General features: G+C 36.2%; 1 protein-coding gene across 1 annotated transcript in view; it reads left to right on the top strand.

Moving 5' to 3' along the window:
• Positions 1–18,089, top strand: part of LOC150099543 (mitochondrial coenzyme A transporter SLC25A16-like) — a 144,440-nt gene that overhangs the window by 68,639 nt on the left and 57,712 nt on the right. The window contains exons 5-6 of the mRNA XM_090404372.1: positions 1,132–1,253; positions 9,474–9,540. Of these exons, the coding sequence (XP_090260498.1) occupies positions 1,132–1,253; positions 9,474–9,540 (189 nt within the window). The remainder of the gene's footprint in view (positions 1–1,131; positions 1,254–9,473; positions 9,541–18,089) is intronic.

Below are 18,089 nucleotides of genomic sequence, written 5' to 3' on the forward strand. Positions count from 1 at the left end.
GTTAATGATATTGTTAGTTCAGTGTTGGAATGAGAATCTGAATAATTTGAAAAATATTTTCCCTAGAAGATACTGTACTGCATAGCTGTAAACAAAACAGCTATGCAGTTCAGTTTTATTGTAGCAATAAATTTTGTTACTAAATACAGTTCATAACTGTATTTAGTAACAGAGTAATTAGTGTTTAGTGTAATTAGAGACAAATTGAATTTATAACCCTGTACAGTGAAAAATATTCTAGCCTTACAGCTTGGTTATCATATTGCACAGACACAAGCCATACAAAGTATGCTTTATTGTAGCACTAAATTAATGTAAGGGAAATTTATTCATTCTTATACTTCACTCGGTGAAGTATGTGCGAATTTCATTCACATATACTTCACAGAGTGCAAAAACTGATATATGTAATACAAATTTTTTTGAATGGCATGAAATAGGAATGTTACATTTGAGATTTTTTTTTATACCATTAAGATGGTTCACAAATGTTATTTTTAGATATGTCTGCTGAATTGAAACTGGTATGCCATATATATTTAACAATTTGCAAAAATGTGCCTCCCAGATGCCAAAGAGACATGCTATACAGTGAAATGAGATCTCACCTGACACAACTCTTGTGAGACACAGCCTTGAGTTACTAGTACTAAAAAGTTAATCATGAAATATTTGAGATAATAATGCAAGCAATTGACTGTAATTCAGATATGTAGCTGCATAGCCAAAAGACTCATTAATATCTGAGCAGTAAGCAAGGAACTATATTTTACAAAGTTAGTTAATAATAAAATTATTACCATGCATTAAAAATGTTTTTGCTTTACCAAAGTGCTGGTAGAAAACCAAATTACCAGTAATACAGTCCCTATGTGTAGGATGTGGTTCTAATTAGCACTGTTGTTCTAACTTCAGATTAAAACATTTCAGGTTTTTAGGTATCTAGGCAACTGTAGCTCTAAACTACAGTTCCCTGGGGTCTTACATCTGTAAATCTACTACTGCTAGTATGAAAAATACTTTAAGGCAGCAGAGAGAAGAAATGGTAATGTCTGTTTTGTTAAATATTGTAGCTCTATTGATAAGTATTTTGTCTACTTTTATGTAACGTCATGATTTTTTTTTTTGTAGGTGTTACAGCTGTGATGTGTACATATCCTTTAGATGTAGTTCGTGCTAGGCTAGCATTTCAAGTAACAGGAGAACATGTATATACCGGAATTCTGCACACAATGTCTTCAATATTCAAAACTGTAAGTCATGTGTGGCTGTTTTGCAGCATCTCTAATTTAGTTATAATTTTAAAAATATAAATCTTGGAATTATGGCAGCAAGAAAAGTTTTTCATAGCCACATTGAGGCTTGTGGTACTGCATTTATTTGACATTACATCAAGGATCTTAAAAGATCACTGATTGATATGGTTGTTGAATGTTGTATTATATTAAACAAAAGATCTTTCATTTTGGTTTTTGATATTTTGAAAGAAATTGCTGTCATTAGTCATTAATATATTATGCATGAATGTACATATATTATGAATTGCAATATTTAACTGTTCTTTGGATAGATCATAATGGAAGGAATTTGTTTTTAAACAAAAAAATTCATATTAGTAACATAAGCAAGTAAGAATAAAAGTGAAGAACCTTGGAAGCAGAGAAAGGATATAGTTGATCATTGGTCAGAATAAACAAAGATAGATGAAAATAAAATTTTATAATCTCTACCATTACACTTTATGAAAGAGATTATAAAATGTTGATGTATTGAATAATCTAATTGCTGTAATGGGTGTATCAAACAGAAAGATTTTGGGTTGGATATGTATGCAAAGAAGTGAAATAAAAATGAAGAATTAGCATGAGAGATAGTATAAATGCAGTCAAAGGTGGCAAGGTAGAACAAAGTCAAAATGGTGAGAGGACTGTTGTCCTGAAGATGTGCATATGCTCATCAGGCAGATGAATTGAGTTAAAAGTTAATGTCACCCAGTGTAAGATGATTTGACACTTTCAGAGATAAGGATGGAATTCCATCCTTATCTCTGACACTTCCATTTGTGGGAAGTATAGTGAAGAAAGCAGAGATAAGGGAATTAGGAATGATAGTGAATGAAGATATGAAATTTAGGGAATACATAGAAGTTGAACCTGGGTATTTTTGTTTCTAATGCCAAGCAACAAACACTTAACATTGAATGGAAGTGAAATTTCGGTGCATGCAGGAACTCTGCATGTAAGCACTCATTTCAAATCTGCTAATAGTTGTGGAGGGAAGAGAAAGAGAGAGAGACAATAGAATATGTTGTGAATGTAGAGTTGTTCATTGTGTGCTGTTTCTTTTATGTAAGAATTAATGTCTATTAATTTGAACAGAAAGAAGAGTTTTATATCTTGTCAAACCAAATGAATATTTGTCTTGTCTTTTTGCTGAAATAGTTATTGTTATTTTGTTCTCTTGTGAATTAATAAAAAATTAAATGTGTAATTGGATATACACTAAGAGTTTAGTGGTAAAGAAAAAAAAAAGGTAATTTGTTTAAATTATGGACCATTGCCAAGGTACTTCTAGCATTTTCAAACAAAAATGCTACAAGATTTCTCAGAGAACTATGACTTGCGATTATAGATATTCTGAGTGATCTACATTAAGAATTTTTGAATTAAGACCGTCTACTGAACTAAGATAGGATCTGATTTCATATTATACAGATTTTAGACTGAATGTCTGTGCTTGATTGAAGGTAAGGAAAGTGAGTCAGTCATAAAATGAGTAATTAATTACTGCAGTGTTTTCTAAAATGAGAATTTTGAAAGTGAAGTTTCAGAAAAGGCCTTACATTTTTTTCTAATGAAAAAATTAGAAGTACCATTTACTTAGAATTGTTTTGGTTCTTCTGAATGAAAGATGTATTTCTAATGTTAATTAGATTTCACAGATTGGAGCAACACTTTTTTTTTTTGTGCTTTGAAGCAAAGAAAGATATTAACTTGAAGTTAAGTGTTTCAAGATTTACACATTAAGTTATTTGCTTGAGTAACTGATATATTGTGATTATTCATTTTTACTCAGTAGAAAAATTATAAATTATTTTAAATGACTGATAAGAGAGAAAAAGAGATGACATGGTTTATTTTAAAAGATTTTACTAGTTTCGTTAAATGGATAAACTTCTTCAGATATCACAATCAAAGAAATATACAAAAAATAACAGAGACTTAAAAATTGCATTAACAGTACTAGTCCAAAAAAGCAGTAGTACTCATGACAGTAAGTTGACTACATGCTGTCACGAGTGCACCAGTATTGAACAGCGGCATTGTGTGCATCAGAAAGATTGAAACTTAGGGAGTTATTCATATGGGAAGAATCTAAGGCAATTTCTCTCGATTCGACAATCTTTCAAGTTCATCATAGTACACATGGATATTAGAAGTTTGTGTCCAGTCCACAATGTGTTGGTGGCCTTCATCTGAGTTAAGGAAGAAAAGAACGTGGCTAGAGAGAGCGCTGGCTCTAGTCCTAGTCCTGTTGTAGGAAATATCTCTACTATGTTCTTCCAAATGTAGAAGGATGGATTTAGCAGTTTGGCCGTAGTATTGCTTTCCACAATCACATAAGATCTTGTAGACTCCTGGAAACTGAGTTGGAAGATGTTTCTCTTTAGGTTTACTAAGTATGGAGCGAAGTTTTGGGAGCATAGTGAAGCAAGTTCTGAAATTAAATTTCTTGAGAATTTTAGCTAGTTTTGGTGAAAGAGAGCTGATGTAAGGCAAAGAAATAAAGGCTCCGAGGGAAGAGGGATCTTCAGAAGCAGTTGAGTGACAGAGAGAAAGAAATTTTTCAATCTTATTAGGAGAGAAACCATTATTGATAAAAGTCTTTTTAAGAAAAAGGAGTTCATTTTCAATTTCTGTTTCTTCTGTTAGTAAAGATTTGGCCCGGTGTGCTAAGGTAGAAAGAATACCAAATTTTTGCGGAGGGTAGGTGATGGGAAGAAGCATGAAGGTATCTGTCAGTATGAGTAGGTTTTCTAAAAATTGAGATTTTAATACTTTCAGAACATCTGGTAAGCTTCAGATCTAGAAAGGGGAGGCAGTCATCGGATTCCAGTTCGAAGGTAAAAGAGATTTTTTCACGAAACTTGTTTAGGTGGTCCAAAAATAAATTCAGGTTGTTGACACTGTCTTCCTAGATGAGGAATATATCGTCTATATAACGATACCAAAATTTTGGTTTAAGAGGGAAGGAGTTAATAGCTTTTTCTTCAAAATCGTTAAGAAATATATCTGTGAGAATCGGAGAGAGTTGGCTGCCCTTGGCTAGACCTGAGTTTTGTAAGTAGATCTTATTGTCATATTTGAAGTATCCTGACTTTATGCAATAGGAGAGTAAAGCAAAGAGTTTTTTGGATAATTTCTTCTTAAGAAGATTGAGGCCTTCTTGAGCAGGAACATTTGTGAAGAGAGAGACGATATTGAAACTAGCCATTAAATCTGATTTTTGGAAATTTTGGAACTTTTAAACAGTGATACTTACTCTGAACTCAACAGTGATCCTACAATTGAATTACACAATAGAACTAATAATGTATTAAAAACTACCTTGGAGTTACCAAGTGACATCCGTCTTTCACTTAGAACACTTCATCCTTTAATCCCTCGATTATATGGTCTCCCCAAGATACACAAGGCAAACGTTCCGCTCAGACCAATAGTTGAAGGGATAAACTCACCTACCTACAACCTTTCTAAGTACCTCACAACTTTTTAAAGAAATCTTTCTGGAATTTCCTCTTCTCATATTAAAAACTGTGCTGACTTTGTATCAAAAATCAAGGACAACAAACTTGAAAAAAACAGATTTAATGGCTAGTTTCGATATCGACTCTCTTAAAATTTAAAATTTTATTGTATATATTGTTTTTTAAATTTTAACAATTTAAAATGCAGTGTGAAAAATCTTAAGGGTCTTTCTTGTTTCTGAAGGGAGAGAGTATGTTGGGCTCCTTTAGCCCTAACACTTTAAAATCACTGGTCAGCTGATCTCCATCCTTGGGCATCACCTGTATGAACTCATTGCTCTTGATGATTTTAGAGACATCAGGGTGAGATTAGCAGATATTTGCTATCATCTTATGATCTTGAACCATAACACTTATATGGTTGTCTGAAATAATGAGAATTCTACAAATGATATCCTTTCATCCTTAGATGTGGGGTTAAAAAGCAATTTCTGGGAGGGGAGAAACTTGCATGTCTTGCCAGAGATTAAAACTCAGGAATCCTCTGAAAAAAGAAACACAGAACTTTCTCTAGTGAGTAGTTAGAATCTTATGTATAATGGTCTTTTTTTTTGTGTTGATTATACATGAACCTTAATATGTATATGACTAATTTCAATGTTTGTATAATGTGTTCTTTGACTTTATTTCTGTTCGATATACACAAATACAGTACATATATGCATACATATGAAAGTGGTCTGAAAAGTTCTTGTCCTAAAAATGAAAAAACGAATTTATAATTTCAAATTTATTTTTATTTTTCAATATAATCTCTCTTAAGACTAATACATTTATTCCAGCGATGCTTCAGTGCCATTATCCTGTCCCTGTAGTGGTTCTCAGCAAGATCTGCAAAATACCCCTCTATAGTTGCAATCACCTCTTGATTTGAAGAAAAATGCTGACCAGTGTTAAATCTTGAATGAAGAGATTTCATTGTGAAATATCTCATTCAGGATTTTACAAGCATCAGATCACTGAGAGAAATACTTCTACATAAGTAGAGATGTTAATTGCTTGAAAATTTTTTAAATAAATGCTTTTAATATTGGATTGTTCTATGTAAGATAATATTACCTGTTCTTGTAAATTTAACAATGGAAGAAAAATTGAGAATTATGTTAGTATGTAAAAGCAAGTTCAAAGTTTGCAAAACAAGACATTTGGATTAGTAACATGACTCACGGCAGTCACGTACGCATGGAGTAAGTTGCACGCAGGAGTTTCTCGGGAGATGCAAAGAGAAGGACCGGAACCGCATGCAAAGGAGTAGTGCCAAGCAGAAAGGTATGATGCTGTAGGAGCGCCACTCAAGGTATGATATAAAAAGCTTGACACCGCTAGTGGGCACTCTTTCTTAGGCTCTTACTCTCAGCGCTCTTCATTTGGTTGCTTCTCTCTCAACTTTGGTGCAGGTCACTCGAGAGGCCCAGCTCGAGTTATTCCCTGAGATGAATACGTGAGAGCCGTCAACAGAACGATGTCTAGATGCAGTTACGCAGCCGAGTAGCGAGCCAAGTGCGGGCATTTCGTCAGTAAAGTGAGAAGAATCAACGCAAGCTGACCGTCATGCTAGACCACGTGGACCAACTTAAGCAGAGCTCTTCTCGTCTACATGGGAGAGGATAATTCATGATCGCGAGTTCCAGGCTGGCCCATCGGAAGGACAACTGTGAGGAAGAAGGAATGAGCTGTGGAAGGAATTGTAAGGATCGAGAGATAGACCCGATAAAGTCCGAAGGTCCCGGTAACGTTCGAATCTTTTAGTTTCCTTTGTGTGTGTAAAAGAACTTTGTGTGTATTAATGTGCAAGAAATATTAGTGGGACCTATATATAATATGAAACAGGACTTTAGGGCTTGGCCTGATACCAGAATGTTTTATCTCTGAGATTCAATTCTGATATAGTGTGGTGATAATTTGTATATAGTATGTTATAGTGTAGTAATGCTTGATGTTAAGTTAAACACTGAGAGAAATTGTAGATCCGATTGTTAAAAATCGGTGAATTGATTCAGAATTAATATTGTCTCATGGTAACAGACTTAACTTTCTCCTAAGTTAAGTCTGTTAACTTAGGAGAAAGATTTACTTTAGTCATATGACAAGTTTTGTAAATTTGTATTGTGATAGTTTGATGAATAAACCTTTTTTCTTTTACCTAACAAATTGCCTGATGAATGAATCCAATGCACCACTCATTAAGTAGAACCTGAGTGGAACTAATTAATTGGGGAGATCACAACTGCAATGAGAGTTTAAAATAAGGGATTTAGCTAACTTGGATACTGTTATTATATAAATTGTATAACTGCGTGTCATTCTTAGAGTTCTCTCCTTGATTTAAGAAGCTTTTTTCTGATCTAAGGGTTCTAGATGGTGCAGCATTAATAAACAAATTTTCCAGAACCCAACGAGGAGACAGCTCCAGATTTTCCATAAAGGAATCGGCTCTATCCAGGGGCAGTTTCTTTGTTTATCGAATTCGCACACGTGTCAATCTAAGTGACGGCCACAGAACTGATAGATAGTTTGAGTATCGATAGGGCATATGAAGGGAAACCAGAGAGTAGTGTCCCCTACCTAAATAATGTAATCTTAAATTATAATAAATAATAAACCAAGAAAACAACATTTATAACACCAGTGAGGAAGTTTCAGTTTTGGGAAGAGATAGAAGTCAGAGGGAGGCCAAATCTGGGGAATAGGATGGATGTTTCAACAATTCATAGTGCAGATCCCTAAATTTTTCATTGCCAAAACACTTTTGTGGGCAGGTGCATTGTCCTTTGATGAAAGATGATTTTTTTTATTCTGCAAACCAGGTCTTTTCTCGCGAATTTTTTTGTCTAGTCTGGTTAAAAGATCGGAATAATATTCCCCGGTTATTGTTTTACCCTTTTCAAGATGATTAATAAACAAAATTCCTTTTAGCATCCCAAAACACTGATGCCATGACCTTTCCTGCTGATGGAACCGACTTTGTCTTCTTTGGTGCTGAACAACTGGCTTCTGTCCAATGTTTTGATTCTGGTGGGTAATGGTGAATCCATGTCTCATCCATAGTAATAAATCGACGCACAAAATCTTTTATTCTTGTTAAAATGCTCCATGCACTGTTCAGAGATTTTCATGCATTTTTGTGAGCAAGTGCAGTACCCATCTTACGCAAAGCTTTTTCATTTGCAATTCTTCATGCAAAATGTATCCTACACGTTCTTTTGAAATGCCTATAGTCTCAGGAATTTCAGGCACTTTGACTTGCCAGTCATCCAATACCATATCGTGCACTTGATCGATGATTTCTGCTGTTGTTACACTTTTTGGATGTCCTTCACGTGAATCGCCTTCAAGGCTGGTACAGCCACGTTTAAACTCGACAGCCCATTTATTAATTGTCAAAAATGAAGGAGAAGAGTGTCCATGAACTTCGAACGAATTTCTTTTTCCATTAAACCTTCTTTTACGAAGAATTTTATAACCGCATGATACTCAATTTTATCCATTTCAAGGGATACAGACAACACTTTTGCTTCAGACAGCTGTATAAAACACACTACTTGATAGAATGACTTGCAATTTCACATGGATGCTTATGACAGATGTACTAACTTAGAAAAAAAATCTTGTCGATAGTGTTGCCACCTGTGGTCAAGGCCGAGAACTTTTCAGACCACCCTTGTAAACATACAGAATTTCCAATCATTACGTGTTACACATGTGACCAGTGGCACTTCAGGATTTAATCTTGGGGGGGGGGGGGAGTTGAGTAGATGATTTATGAATACACACTACGCATTGCATGCGACCTATGACTGAGCATCTGCAGTGATCACCAATACTTGATAAGCAGTATAGAATAGAAGACAAACATAAATAAAAAAAAAAATTAATTTTAATTAGGAAATGATTTTTGGAAAAATTTCTAGTGTTTATTTCCTTTTTCTTTTTTTTTTTTTTTTTTTTTGGTTGGGGGTGGGGGGGGGGGGAGTGGCACACCCCTCCCTGGGTTTGCCACTGCATATGACTGGAAATTCTGTATGTATGATTTCTTAGGCCAGAACAGGCCACTCTAGCCCTAAATCCTTGACAATCATGATGATGATGACATGTTACAAGTGTATGTAATTTGTTCTTTAATTTATCATATTATTATTTTATTTTATTTTATTTTATTTAATTATTTTTTTGTGCTTTTATTATTTTTATTTATTTTTATTATGTTGGGGCCCATATATGAGAGGTTGGCACTGGTCAACCTATAGTACGTTAGTACCGTATATGGGTAGATATTCAGATATATAGATATTCATTTAAGCATCTGTTATTCCAGTATTTTTATACACATATCAGCAATGTTTTATTCTGGATGTATTTTAAAAAAATTAAAAAAAAAAAAACTGTAAAGAGTGCTATGTGTTTCACATCACACGTGAAAGCATAACTGTTATATAATGCAAGCCTTTATTTTATTTATTACTAGTCTTCAAGTTCTCTTTACATCCTTATAATAAAGAACAACTGTAATGTTATATATTTTTTTTAAAAAATTTTGCTCTCCCTAATATATGCTTACTATTGTTAAGCAGAGCAAAATATTTAAGCTACTTGCTGTTTGAAGCTTAGTTATTTTAACTTTGCTGGATTCCACTTTTCATGGATGAAATTTTATTTGATTTCACAGGAGGGTGGCATCAGAGCTCTCTACAAAGGGCTGTCTCCAACTGTGTTAGGAATGGTTCCATATGCAGGTACAAAAATTTTGAAACATTTAGTTTGAAATATATTTAATGTTAGTATTATTTAATATTGGAAATCCACAGTGCAGTGCTTCTCAAACTTCTGGATGTCAGGGCCCCCTTTGCAAAAATTAAAATATTTCACCCCCCCCCCCTCGAAAAAAATCGTAATAGAGATATTATTATAACATTTATTGTATTTATATTCAATACAAAACATACACAGCGAATACTGCAAAAATCAAATGCATATATTACATTTTTTGCCTCTTACCGTTGGTTCTGAAGACGATGCAGGCTGTTCTGGTAAAATATGAAATACTGTCGTTTTTTTTTAGTCTGGTTCTGCTTCTGATTGTTTGCAGGATTTTTTTTTATTTTTTATCAGCCATTTATCCATCTCAAGGTTATTTTTTTGAACGTAGAATAGATCAAATAATATCACCACTTACCGATACTGGCACACCACAGACTGATAACATGAAATTAGTGAATATTACCTGAATAAGGGAATCCCCGGACCAGGAACATTTTTCTCTTTTGTGACTTTTCTCCCTTTACGGTAATTAAGCCTAACACGAAACAGACAGCAAAGGCAGGTTATTAAAACGTGCATATGATTGGTGCGGTATTAACAAAAGATCACGCAACCAAAAGATAAAAGCATAGCTGACAATTGAGTTGAAATGCTAACTCTCTTCAACCGAATTCCATATGTGAAACTGCCATAACATTCATTATATATATATATATATTGCTTAGTTTTAACACTTTTACGAATTTTAACACGTTCGGTTGAATTTTATTGCTGCCTTGGGAAATCGAACTCGCACACATCTAATTAATAACAATAGTTTTTAGTTAGATACTGTGTTTGTCCATGCAACATATGGTTTTGTTTCAGTCTATACAGAATAGTTTCTGTATGAGGGGACATGTGATTCATTAATTAGTGTGTTTTTATCCCAGTTGTCTCTAATTGCACTATTTGTTGAGAAATATATTACACAGACTCCTCATACCTTATTCACTGGCATAATAAAAGTACTTGTTTTTATTGCCTCTGTAGTATAGTGGCTGTTAGGTGTGTTGTTTACCACTGCAAGCGAGTTACTATCTCCCCACATGAACTTGTTTAAGCTTTTCTTCATGTGTGAAGTATATGCGAAACTTTTATTGGTAACAGAAAACCAGCTCAGATGACAGTGATAATATAAAACGAGTTTTGATATGTATATAAAATCAATATCAACAGTCCCTGATTACGAACAGGAAGAGTTGGAGCTTCCCTGGAGAGCATTCGAAGTAAATATAATTAACCATGGCTTTAAAATGAAACATATGAATAAGCAATATTTACTAATATTCATTAAGCGCCAAAATACGCAGAAAGCAAAGTTTGTGAACCAACACCAATGTGTGAATTTTTCCATTAAAATATAAAAAATAACAAAAAAGAAATAATAAATAATAAAAGTTAAATACGTTTCTTTTAAAATAAAAAAAATCTACTTAGTCTCAAAACATTTTAAGTTTAATAAAATTAGTTTAATCCTTTATCCAAGTGTGAGCAAACAAAGTTTGCGCCTGAAGTATCTTCAGGACTAGGGTAAGGTGATACAACAACCAGGGCTATAGGTAGAGATCTCTAGCAGATCATCTCTATAGGTAGAGATGATCTGCTAATGCTTCTGCCTGGTATCTCCACTAGGGCCTGGCTCCCACTGAAGAGACCTCAATAAAGGTCGAAACTAGTCTGGGTAGTGGCCCTTCCCTTAATGCATAACATTAAACATATCCACATGGAGATGTGTTTTGCATTATAGGAGATACTGAGATAGGAGTGTTGGTAGCTTTCTCCACCTTTGCAACGAGTTGCCCTGGTTGTTGTATCACCTTACCCTAGTCCTGAAGATACTTCAGGCGCAAACTTTGTTTGCTCACACTTGGATAAAGGATTAAACTAATTTTATTATACTCTAACCAAGTGAAAAATAAACTTTCAACATTTTAAGTTTGTTTTCATTATTTCACGGCCTCCCCTCAACAAAACCTACGGCCCGCAAGGGGGCCGCGGCCCACAGTTTGGGAAGTGCTGCCATAGTGCATGCTGATCATTTTGTAATTAGCAAATCTCACTCATATATTTTCTGTAATTTTTATGGTTACATTCTAATGTATATCCTAAATGAGTGAATAGTAAATATGATAATCGAATACAATATTTTATGATTTATCTTATCAGCTTTTTTCCAAATCATTCTATTTGTCATATAAATGATTAGAATGGCTTTACATTTTGATTGGTTAATGATTCATACCAAACTGTCATCAATCCACCTATGTCTTGGTCTTCCTCATACTTTTTACTTCAGATACTTTTGTCTGTCATTGCCCATTTTGTTTAAGCAATTGTATAACCTTAATTCTTTTTTTTTTCCCCAACCTACTACCCATATAAGGCACATTAGTACCTTATATGGGTAGTAGGTTGGGAAAGGAGAAACTTGTTTACATTTGATTTTAAAAGATTATATTCCTTTGGAAACACAACAGGGGGGAGACTGTTCCACAATACAAGAGTTGCAAGGATGAAGGAGGAGGAAAAGAAACTTGCTTTGTGAGTTTCAAGGTGCACTGTGAATGGATGTTGAGCAGCAGCTGTACATGTTCCAATGAGCTTAGTACTAAGTGGGGGAATTATTGATGCTATTTCAGATGAACATTTCCCATGGAAATATTTGTAGAATACGCATATTGCGAAACTAAACGTCTGTGCGTAAGTGGGGGGGTGAGTTGGTATGAGATGGATCATTAATGTCTAATTGCTTTCCTCTGTATTGAGTCAAGCATTTTGAGGGAACTTTTAGGGGTCCCCCACTCCATATGTGAGAGCAGTATTCAATAGCTGGATGGATTTGTGATTTGTATAATTAAAAGCTGTTCAGGGGTGAAGTAATATCTTGAGCAAAAGAGAAATCCTAGTTTTTTAGAAGCTGTGGATTCTTCATTCAATGGTTGTGATGTGTTTATGCCAGGAGAGGCTTGATGTTAGGGTAATTCCAAGAAGAGAAATCTCAAATTGTCTGGAAATTTGGGTGTTGTCAAAAAATAATAGTGATAAAATGGTTCTTTTTATGAGAAATAAGACAGAACTGGATTTTATTAGCATTGAAATTGACAAGATTATCTGAACCCCATTGGAGGATGGTTTGGAGATCGGAATTGAAAGGGGGGGGGGGTTAATGTTCTGTAGGTTCAAGCGAGTTGTGTAGAGTAAGGTTTATCAAATGAAAGTGAGGAGTACAATGTGCTGTGTTCTACAAAACTGTGCTTTGAGTTGGAGATCAATGGAAGTAGGTCATTGATATATATGGCAGGAAGGAGTGTTGGTGAGAGGACAGAACCTTGTGGAACCTTGGCATTAGTGAAATGATGAGAGGACAACTAACCATCCACCATCACACATAGTGTGCTTCCAGACAGAAAGCTGGCAATCAAACTACAGAAGTCCTGAGACAGACTAAACTACCATCGTTTACTAAGCAAACGATGGTAGTTTGCTTAATAAGCCTTTGTGCCAGACCTGGTCAAAAGCTTCGGAGATCTCAAGTGCAACCACTTGAGATTTGCCAAACTTCTCCATGGCATTTGTCCAGAGATGGGTGACATATGTGAGCAGATATCCTGTTGATTGGCAGCAATGGAATCCATAATGGCAGTCATTTATTAGTTGGGTGCCTTCAAGGTAGTGTAAGAGTTGAGAATTGATGACTTTTTCTCCATTACTTAGGCAGGACTAGATGAGTGCGATAGGGCAGTAGTTGAATGGCATTGACTTGTCACTCTTCTTGGAAACGGGTTGAACATAGGAACTTCCAGGCTGTGGGATAGATACCAGTGGAGTAAGAGAGCATATACAGGCAACATAGGATAGGAGTCAGTTATGGTGCACAAACTTTCAGGATAATAGGAGGAATGCCAACAGGACCAGGAGACTGTTTTTGTGTCTCATTTGGGCAGTAATTTTCTGATCTCTTTCTGACAAAAGGATATAGGGCATATGTTGGGCATCTTGAATGGTTGGAGGAGATTTACCATTGTCAGTTATGCATGCATTGGAAGCAAAGTGTGAAGCCAGGAGATTGGCTTTTTCTGTGGGTAATGATGCAATGGAGCCATCTGGGTATGATAGGAGAGTGGGAATGGTGTTGGGCAGAAGTTACAACCAATTGCTTCAGCAAGAGACCAAACCCTCGGCTGCTAGTTTCCTGCTTTTGTTTTCTTTCGAACTCTGTTTTGGAAACATTGTTTTTTTTCCCCCTCTTTCAGGCTTGAGTATAAGCTCTAAAGGAGGATGGAGTTCTTGATTTGAGCCAGTTATGGTTTGTTTGGTTTTTCATTTGTAAAGCTTTGGCACATCTTTTGGAGAACCAGGGTTTAGTTAAGGAATGGCAGTTCAGAGTAGTGTGGGGAATGTATGTTTCCATTCCAGTGAGGATTACTTTGGTGATAAGTTAGGTCAGTGGTGTAGCTAGAGCTTTAGCCGCTCGGGATGGTTCCTGAATTTGCCACCCTTCTCAATACATACCAAAAATACTACAAAAAGTTCAAAACGACGTATAGGGAAATAAATTAAAACACTATGTTTATTTTTGAAGTAAAACTTTAATTTCAACATTCTAAAATGTTATTTTTCTTGCTTTTCTGTTAGCAAAATTGTCAATGACATTGTCGAAATCTATTTCATAGTAATGTAGGTAATTCTTAATCAATTTTATTTAGAAAAACTCCTCTCACAACTAGCAACACTTACAGCAATTGTGAGGAAAATTCGCTGTAGTATTACAATAGTTGGAACTGAGTTCTTGAGATTGTATTTTAGAATTAACTGCAAAAGTTCAAAAATGTTCAAAGTGCCGTCTGGGGTGGACCGCCCACCCCCTCTAGCTAGGCCTCTGAGTTAGGTGCATATGTTTGGGTTGGATGGTTGAAAACAATAGCCCAATTATGGGAATGAGGCATAGAAGTCGTGGAAGATGTTCCACTTGGCACTGTTATAATGCCAAACTACTCTTGTATGGGGGAGGAGATGAGCACTAGATTGTGGTTAGAATTACCTAGTGGGCCCACTACATTCACTGTGCATTTGGAAGGGTCATTGGTAAGGAAGAGATCTAGGGTGTTTGGAGAGTGGTTCGGGTTATCTGAGTCTCATGCACCCAAATTTGTTGAGGTGTGGAAAATTTTTCAGAGCTGAGGCAGATTCAAGGAATAGTCTATCATACTTGTACTTGCTGTTATGTAATAAAGTAGCCTTCTTCCAGTGTATCCTGTGGTGGGTGTCCAAAACATGGTCAGCAAGTCCTGAGTGGCTGTACTGGTGTAACTGGATGTAGTCTGGTTCCACCAAGAACATAACTTGTGTTCTGATTTCCTGATATTGACTATCCTGCCTGTTTGGCCATAGTAGGACAGTTTGCAACTACATGGGACCTGGTATACTCCAGGTCAGTTAGGTTTGGCTGATGGGCTGACTATCTTAGAATGTATGCTTCCCAAATTTGGGACAGTCTCATTCTAAGATAGTCAGCCCATCAGCCAAGACAACCCAATTTAGCCCACTAGAGGGACACCATTTAGGACACTAGGACTGATTTCTGTTACCTTTCTTCAGCCTCATTTGCTTAGTGTGAGTGCCTGCATGCACATATCATTGTTTTGTGATCCTTTGTGCATTTACAGATGCACTAGCTTCACTCTTCTATATGAGCAAATCTTCTACACCACCCATGTTCACCAAAGAAGCTATTCTGCACTAGAAATAAAGCTTGCTACTACACTGAACGTCAGAATGATCCTTTCCGACAAATGCTTCAGCACCAAAAGAATTTCAAAGAATACAATGTCGGCACATTAAAAAATTTGAAAGTCTACAAAAGAACTCTGCTTCGAAACCTCAACTACCTACTAACACAATAATAAACCTATTATCCCTTACCCTGAAGCAATTAGCACACTTGAACATGGCCACAACTTCGTAATATCACCTACAAAGATCCCTGCTGAAGAAATAATGATACAAATAGAATGAGGTATCTGCAGCCTTTCCAACCATATTGCGAACAACATCTGATGATGTTGTTCGCAATATGGTTGGATGTAGCCAGTTGGATGTAGCTAGATGTAGGCAGTGTTCTCACCCAAGTCAAACCACCAAAAAGCAACCTATAAAAAAAGAATTTGAAGCTCTGCAAGAAATGAAAAGTAAAAAAAAAAATAGTAATTACCAAAGCAGATAAGTGAGATGCCACTGTGGTTTTAAACTAATCAGTTTACACAGGTAAGCTTGCCTTTTTTACTTTTAGATCGTTCTATACCTCCTTGTAGAATATGATCCCACTAGCACACAAACAGAACACTCCATAGGCTCCTTAAGAAGGTTACCTCTTGGCCTGTGGAAATGACAGACACCCCCCCCACACACACACAAATATATTATTATTTCGAGCAACTCCAAGGAGTCGACAGACTCGTTGAGGGAGGCCCTAACATCATGTCAAGAACTATTCGACATTCAAACGGTATCTATTATACCTTGCCTTGAACTCATTCACGGTCATAGCACTCACAACAGACTCTGGCAGCTTATTCCACTCATTCACCTCTCTCTAAGTAAAAAACCTAGCTCTAACACCCCTGCTAACCACATTCTTGCCCAGCTTCCATGTATGACCCCCTAGTCCTCCCACCACCAGTCCTATTCTCAAAAATATCTTCTGGATTAATCTTATAGAAACCCTTCAGTAATTTGAATGTCTCAATCATATCACCCCTTTTCTGCCTATCAACCAATTTTTGCAATCTACAAATCTTCAACCTGTTCTCATAAGGTTCATTCCACAGACCTGTTATCATCTTGGTCACTCGTCTCTGGATCCTCTCCACCTCCTCCCCATCAAGAAAAAACCCTGGCACCCATATCTGGTACAGTAGTCTAGATGGGGTCTTATCAAGATTCGATACAGAGGAACAATAACTTGTTTGTCTCTGCTTGTTAAAGTATTTTTCAGAAGTGATTTGATGAGCTGATTTAGCCACTTTTGCAATGTGCCCCCTAAACTTCAACTCCCTATCCACCAACACTCCCAAATTCCTGCCCTCATCAATCTCATGGAGTACGGTTCCACCAATGTGATATATTGCTGCTAATCTTTTCACCCCAAAATGCATAACCTTACACTTCCACATTAAATTGACATCCATTTTCCTTAGCCCACTCCTCCAAACAATCCAAATCATCTTGCAAAATTTTGACATCCTGTGCACTCACAATTGCTCTACCCAACTTTGCATCATCAGCAAACAAGTGAACACTTCCTCTCAGATCCTTTCCTATATCGTTAATGAACAAATTGAAAAGTAGTGGTCCAAGAATAGAACCCTGCGGCACATCACTAGTCACAAGCCGTCTTTTGAACTCAACTCCTGAATAAATCACTCTCTGGTATCTCTCCATCAACCACCCTCCTATCCATCTCACCAACCTTATATCCATCCCCATCTGCTCCAGTTTACTGATTAGAGTTACATATGGTATCCTGTCAAAGGCCTTGGCAATGTCCAGTATAATCACTGTAAACTCATTACCCTTATCCAGTTCAGCTGTCACTGTGTTATAAAACGTGAGCAAGTTACTGAGGCATGATCTACCCTTCACAAAACCATGTTTTCCCCCCATACAGTATCCCATTTTCATCTATCCAATCCTGTATTCTTCTCTTGACTAATTTCTTTAAGACCTTGACAATGATTCCTGATATGCTAATTGGTCAGTAATTTAGAACAGCAGTCTTGGAACCTCCTTTATGCAGTGGAACTATTTCCCCTCTTTCCATCCCCTCGGGACTAACCCAGACCTGAGACTCAAATTAAACAAAATGGTCATGGGTACTGACAATTTTTTAGCCGCTTCACGTACGACACGAGCTGGTATATCATCCAATCCCACAGATGTATTGACGTTGAGGTTTTGCAATAGACTACTCACCTCCACTTCATTCACCACAATTCCCGTATAATCTATTGGTTCATTCATTTCTGCAATGTCACCACCTGGATGATATATTCTTGCAAAATGCTCACTCAGTAATTCAACTATATCAACTGATTCGGTTACCTCCCTACCATTGGCATTCTTTAAAATCATTCTGCCATATACATTTTTTCTTTTACTTGCAACATATCGAAAAAACTGTTTGGGATTCTCTTTAGCCTGCATGGCCAATGTTCTTTCATAATCCTTTTTTGCTTTTCTTACCACACTCGTTACCCTTCTGGCTTGCACTTTATACCGTTCATGTGCCTGCCGGTCATTTTTCTCCTTAAATTCCCTCCATAGTTGTATATTTTTTTGCAGCTCAAGCTTAATGGTGTTATTCATCCATTTAACCCCTACTTGATTTATTATTCAGACTCTAGGTATACAGTCAGCCATTGCTTCATGCAAACACTTCTTAACCGCCTCCCATGCACTATCAACTTCTAGCCCTTGCAGTTGT

This window comes from Typopeltis vanoorti, chromosome 14 (genome assembly GCF_054136105.1).
Source record: "Typopeltis vanoorti isolate ZY-2024b chromosome 14, IOZ_Tvanoo_1.0, whole genome shotgun sequence".
NCBI lineage: Eukaryota > Metazoa > Arthropoda > Arachnida > Uropygi > Thelyphonidae > Typopeltis > Typopeltis vanoorti.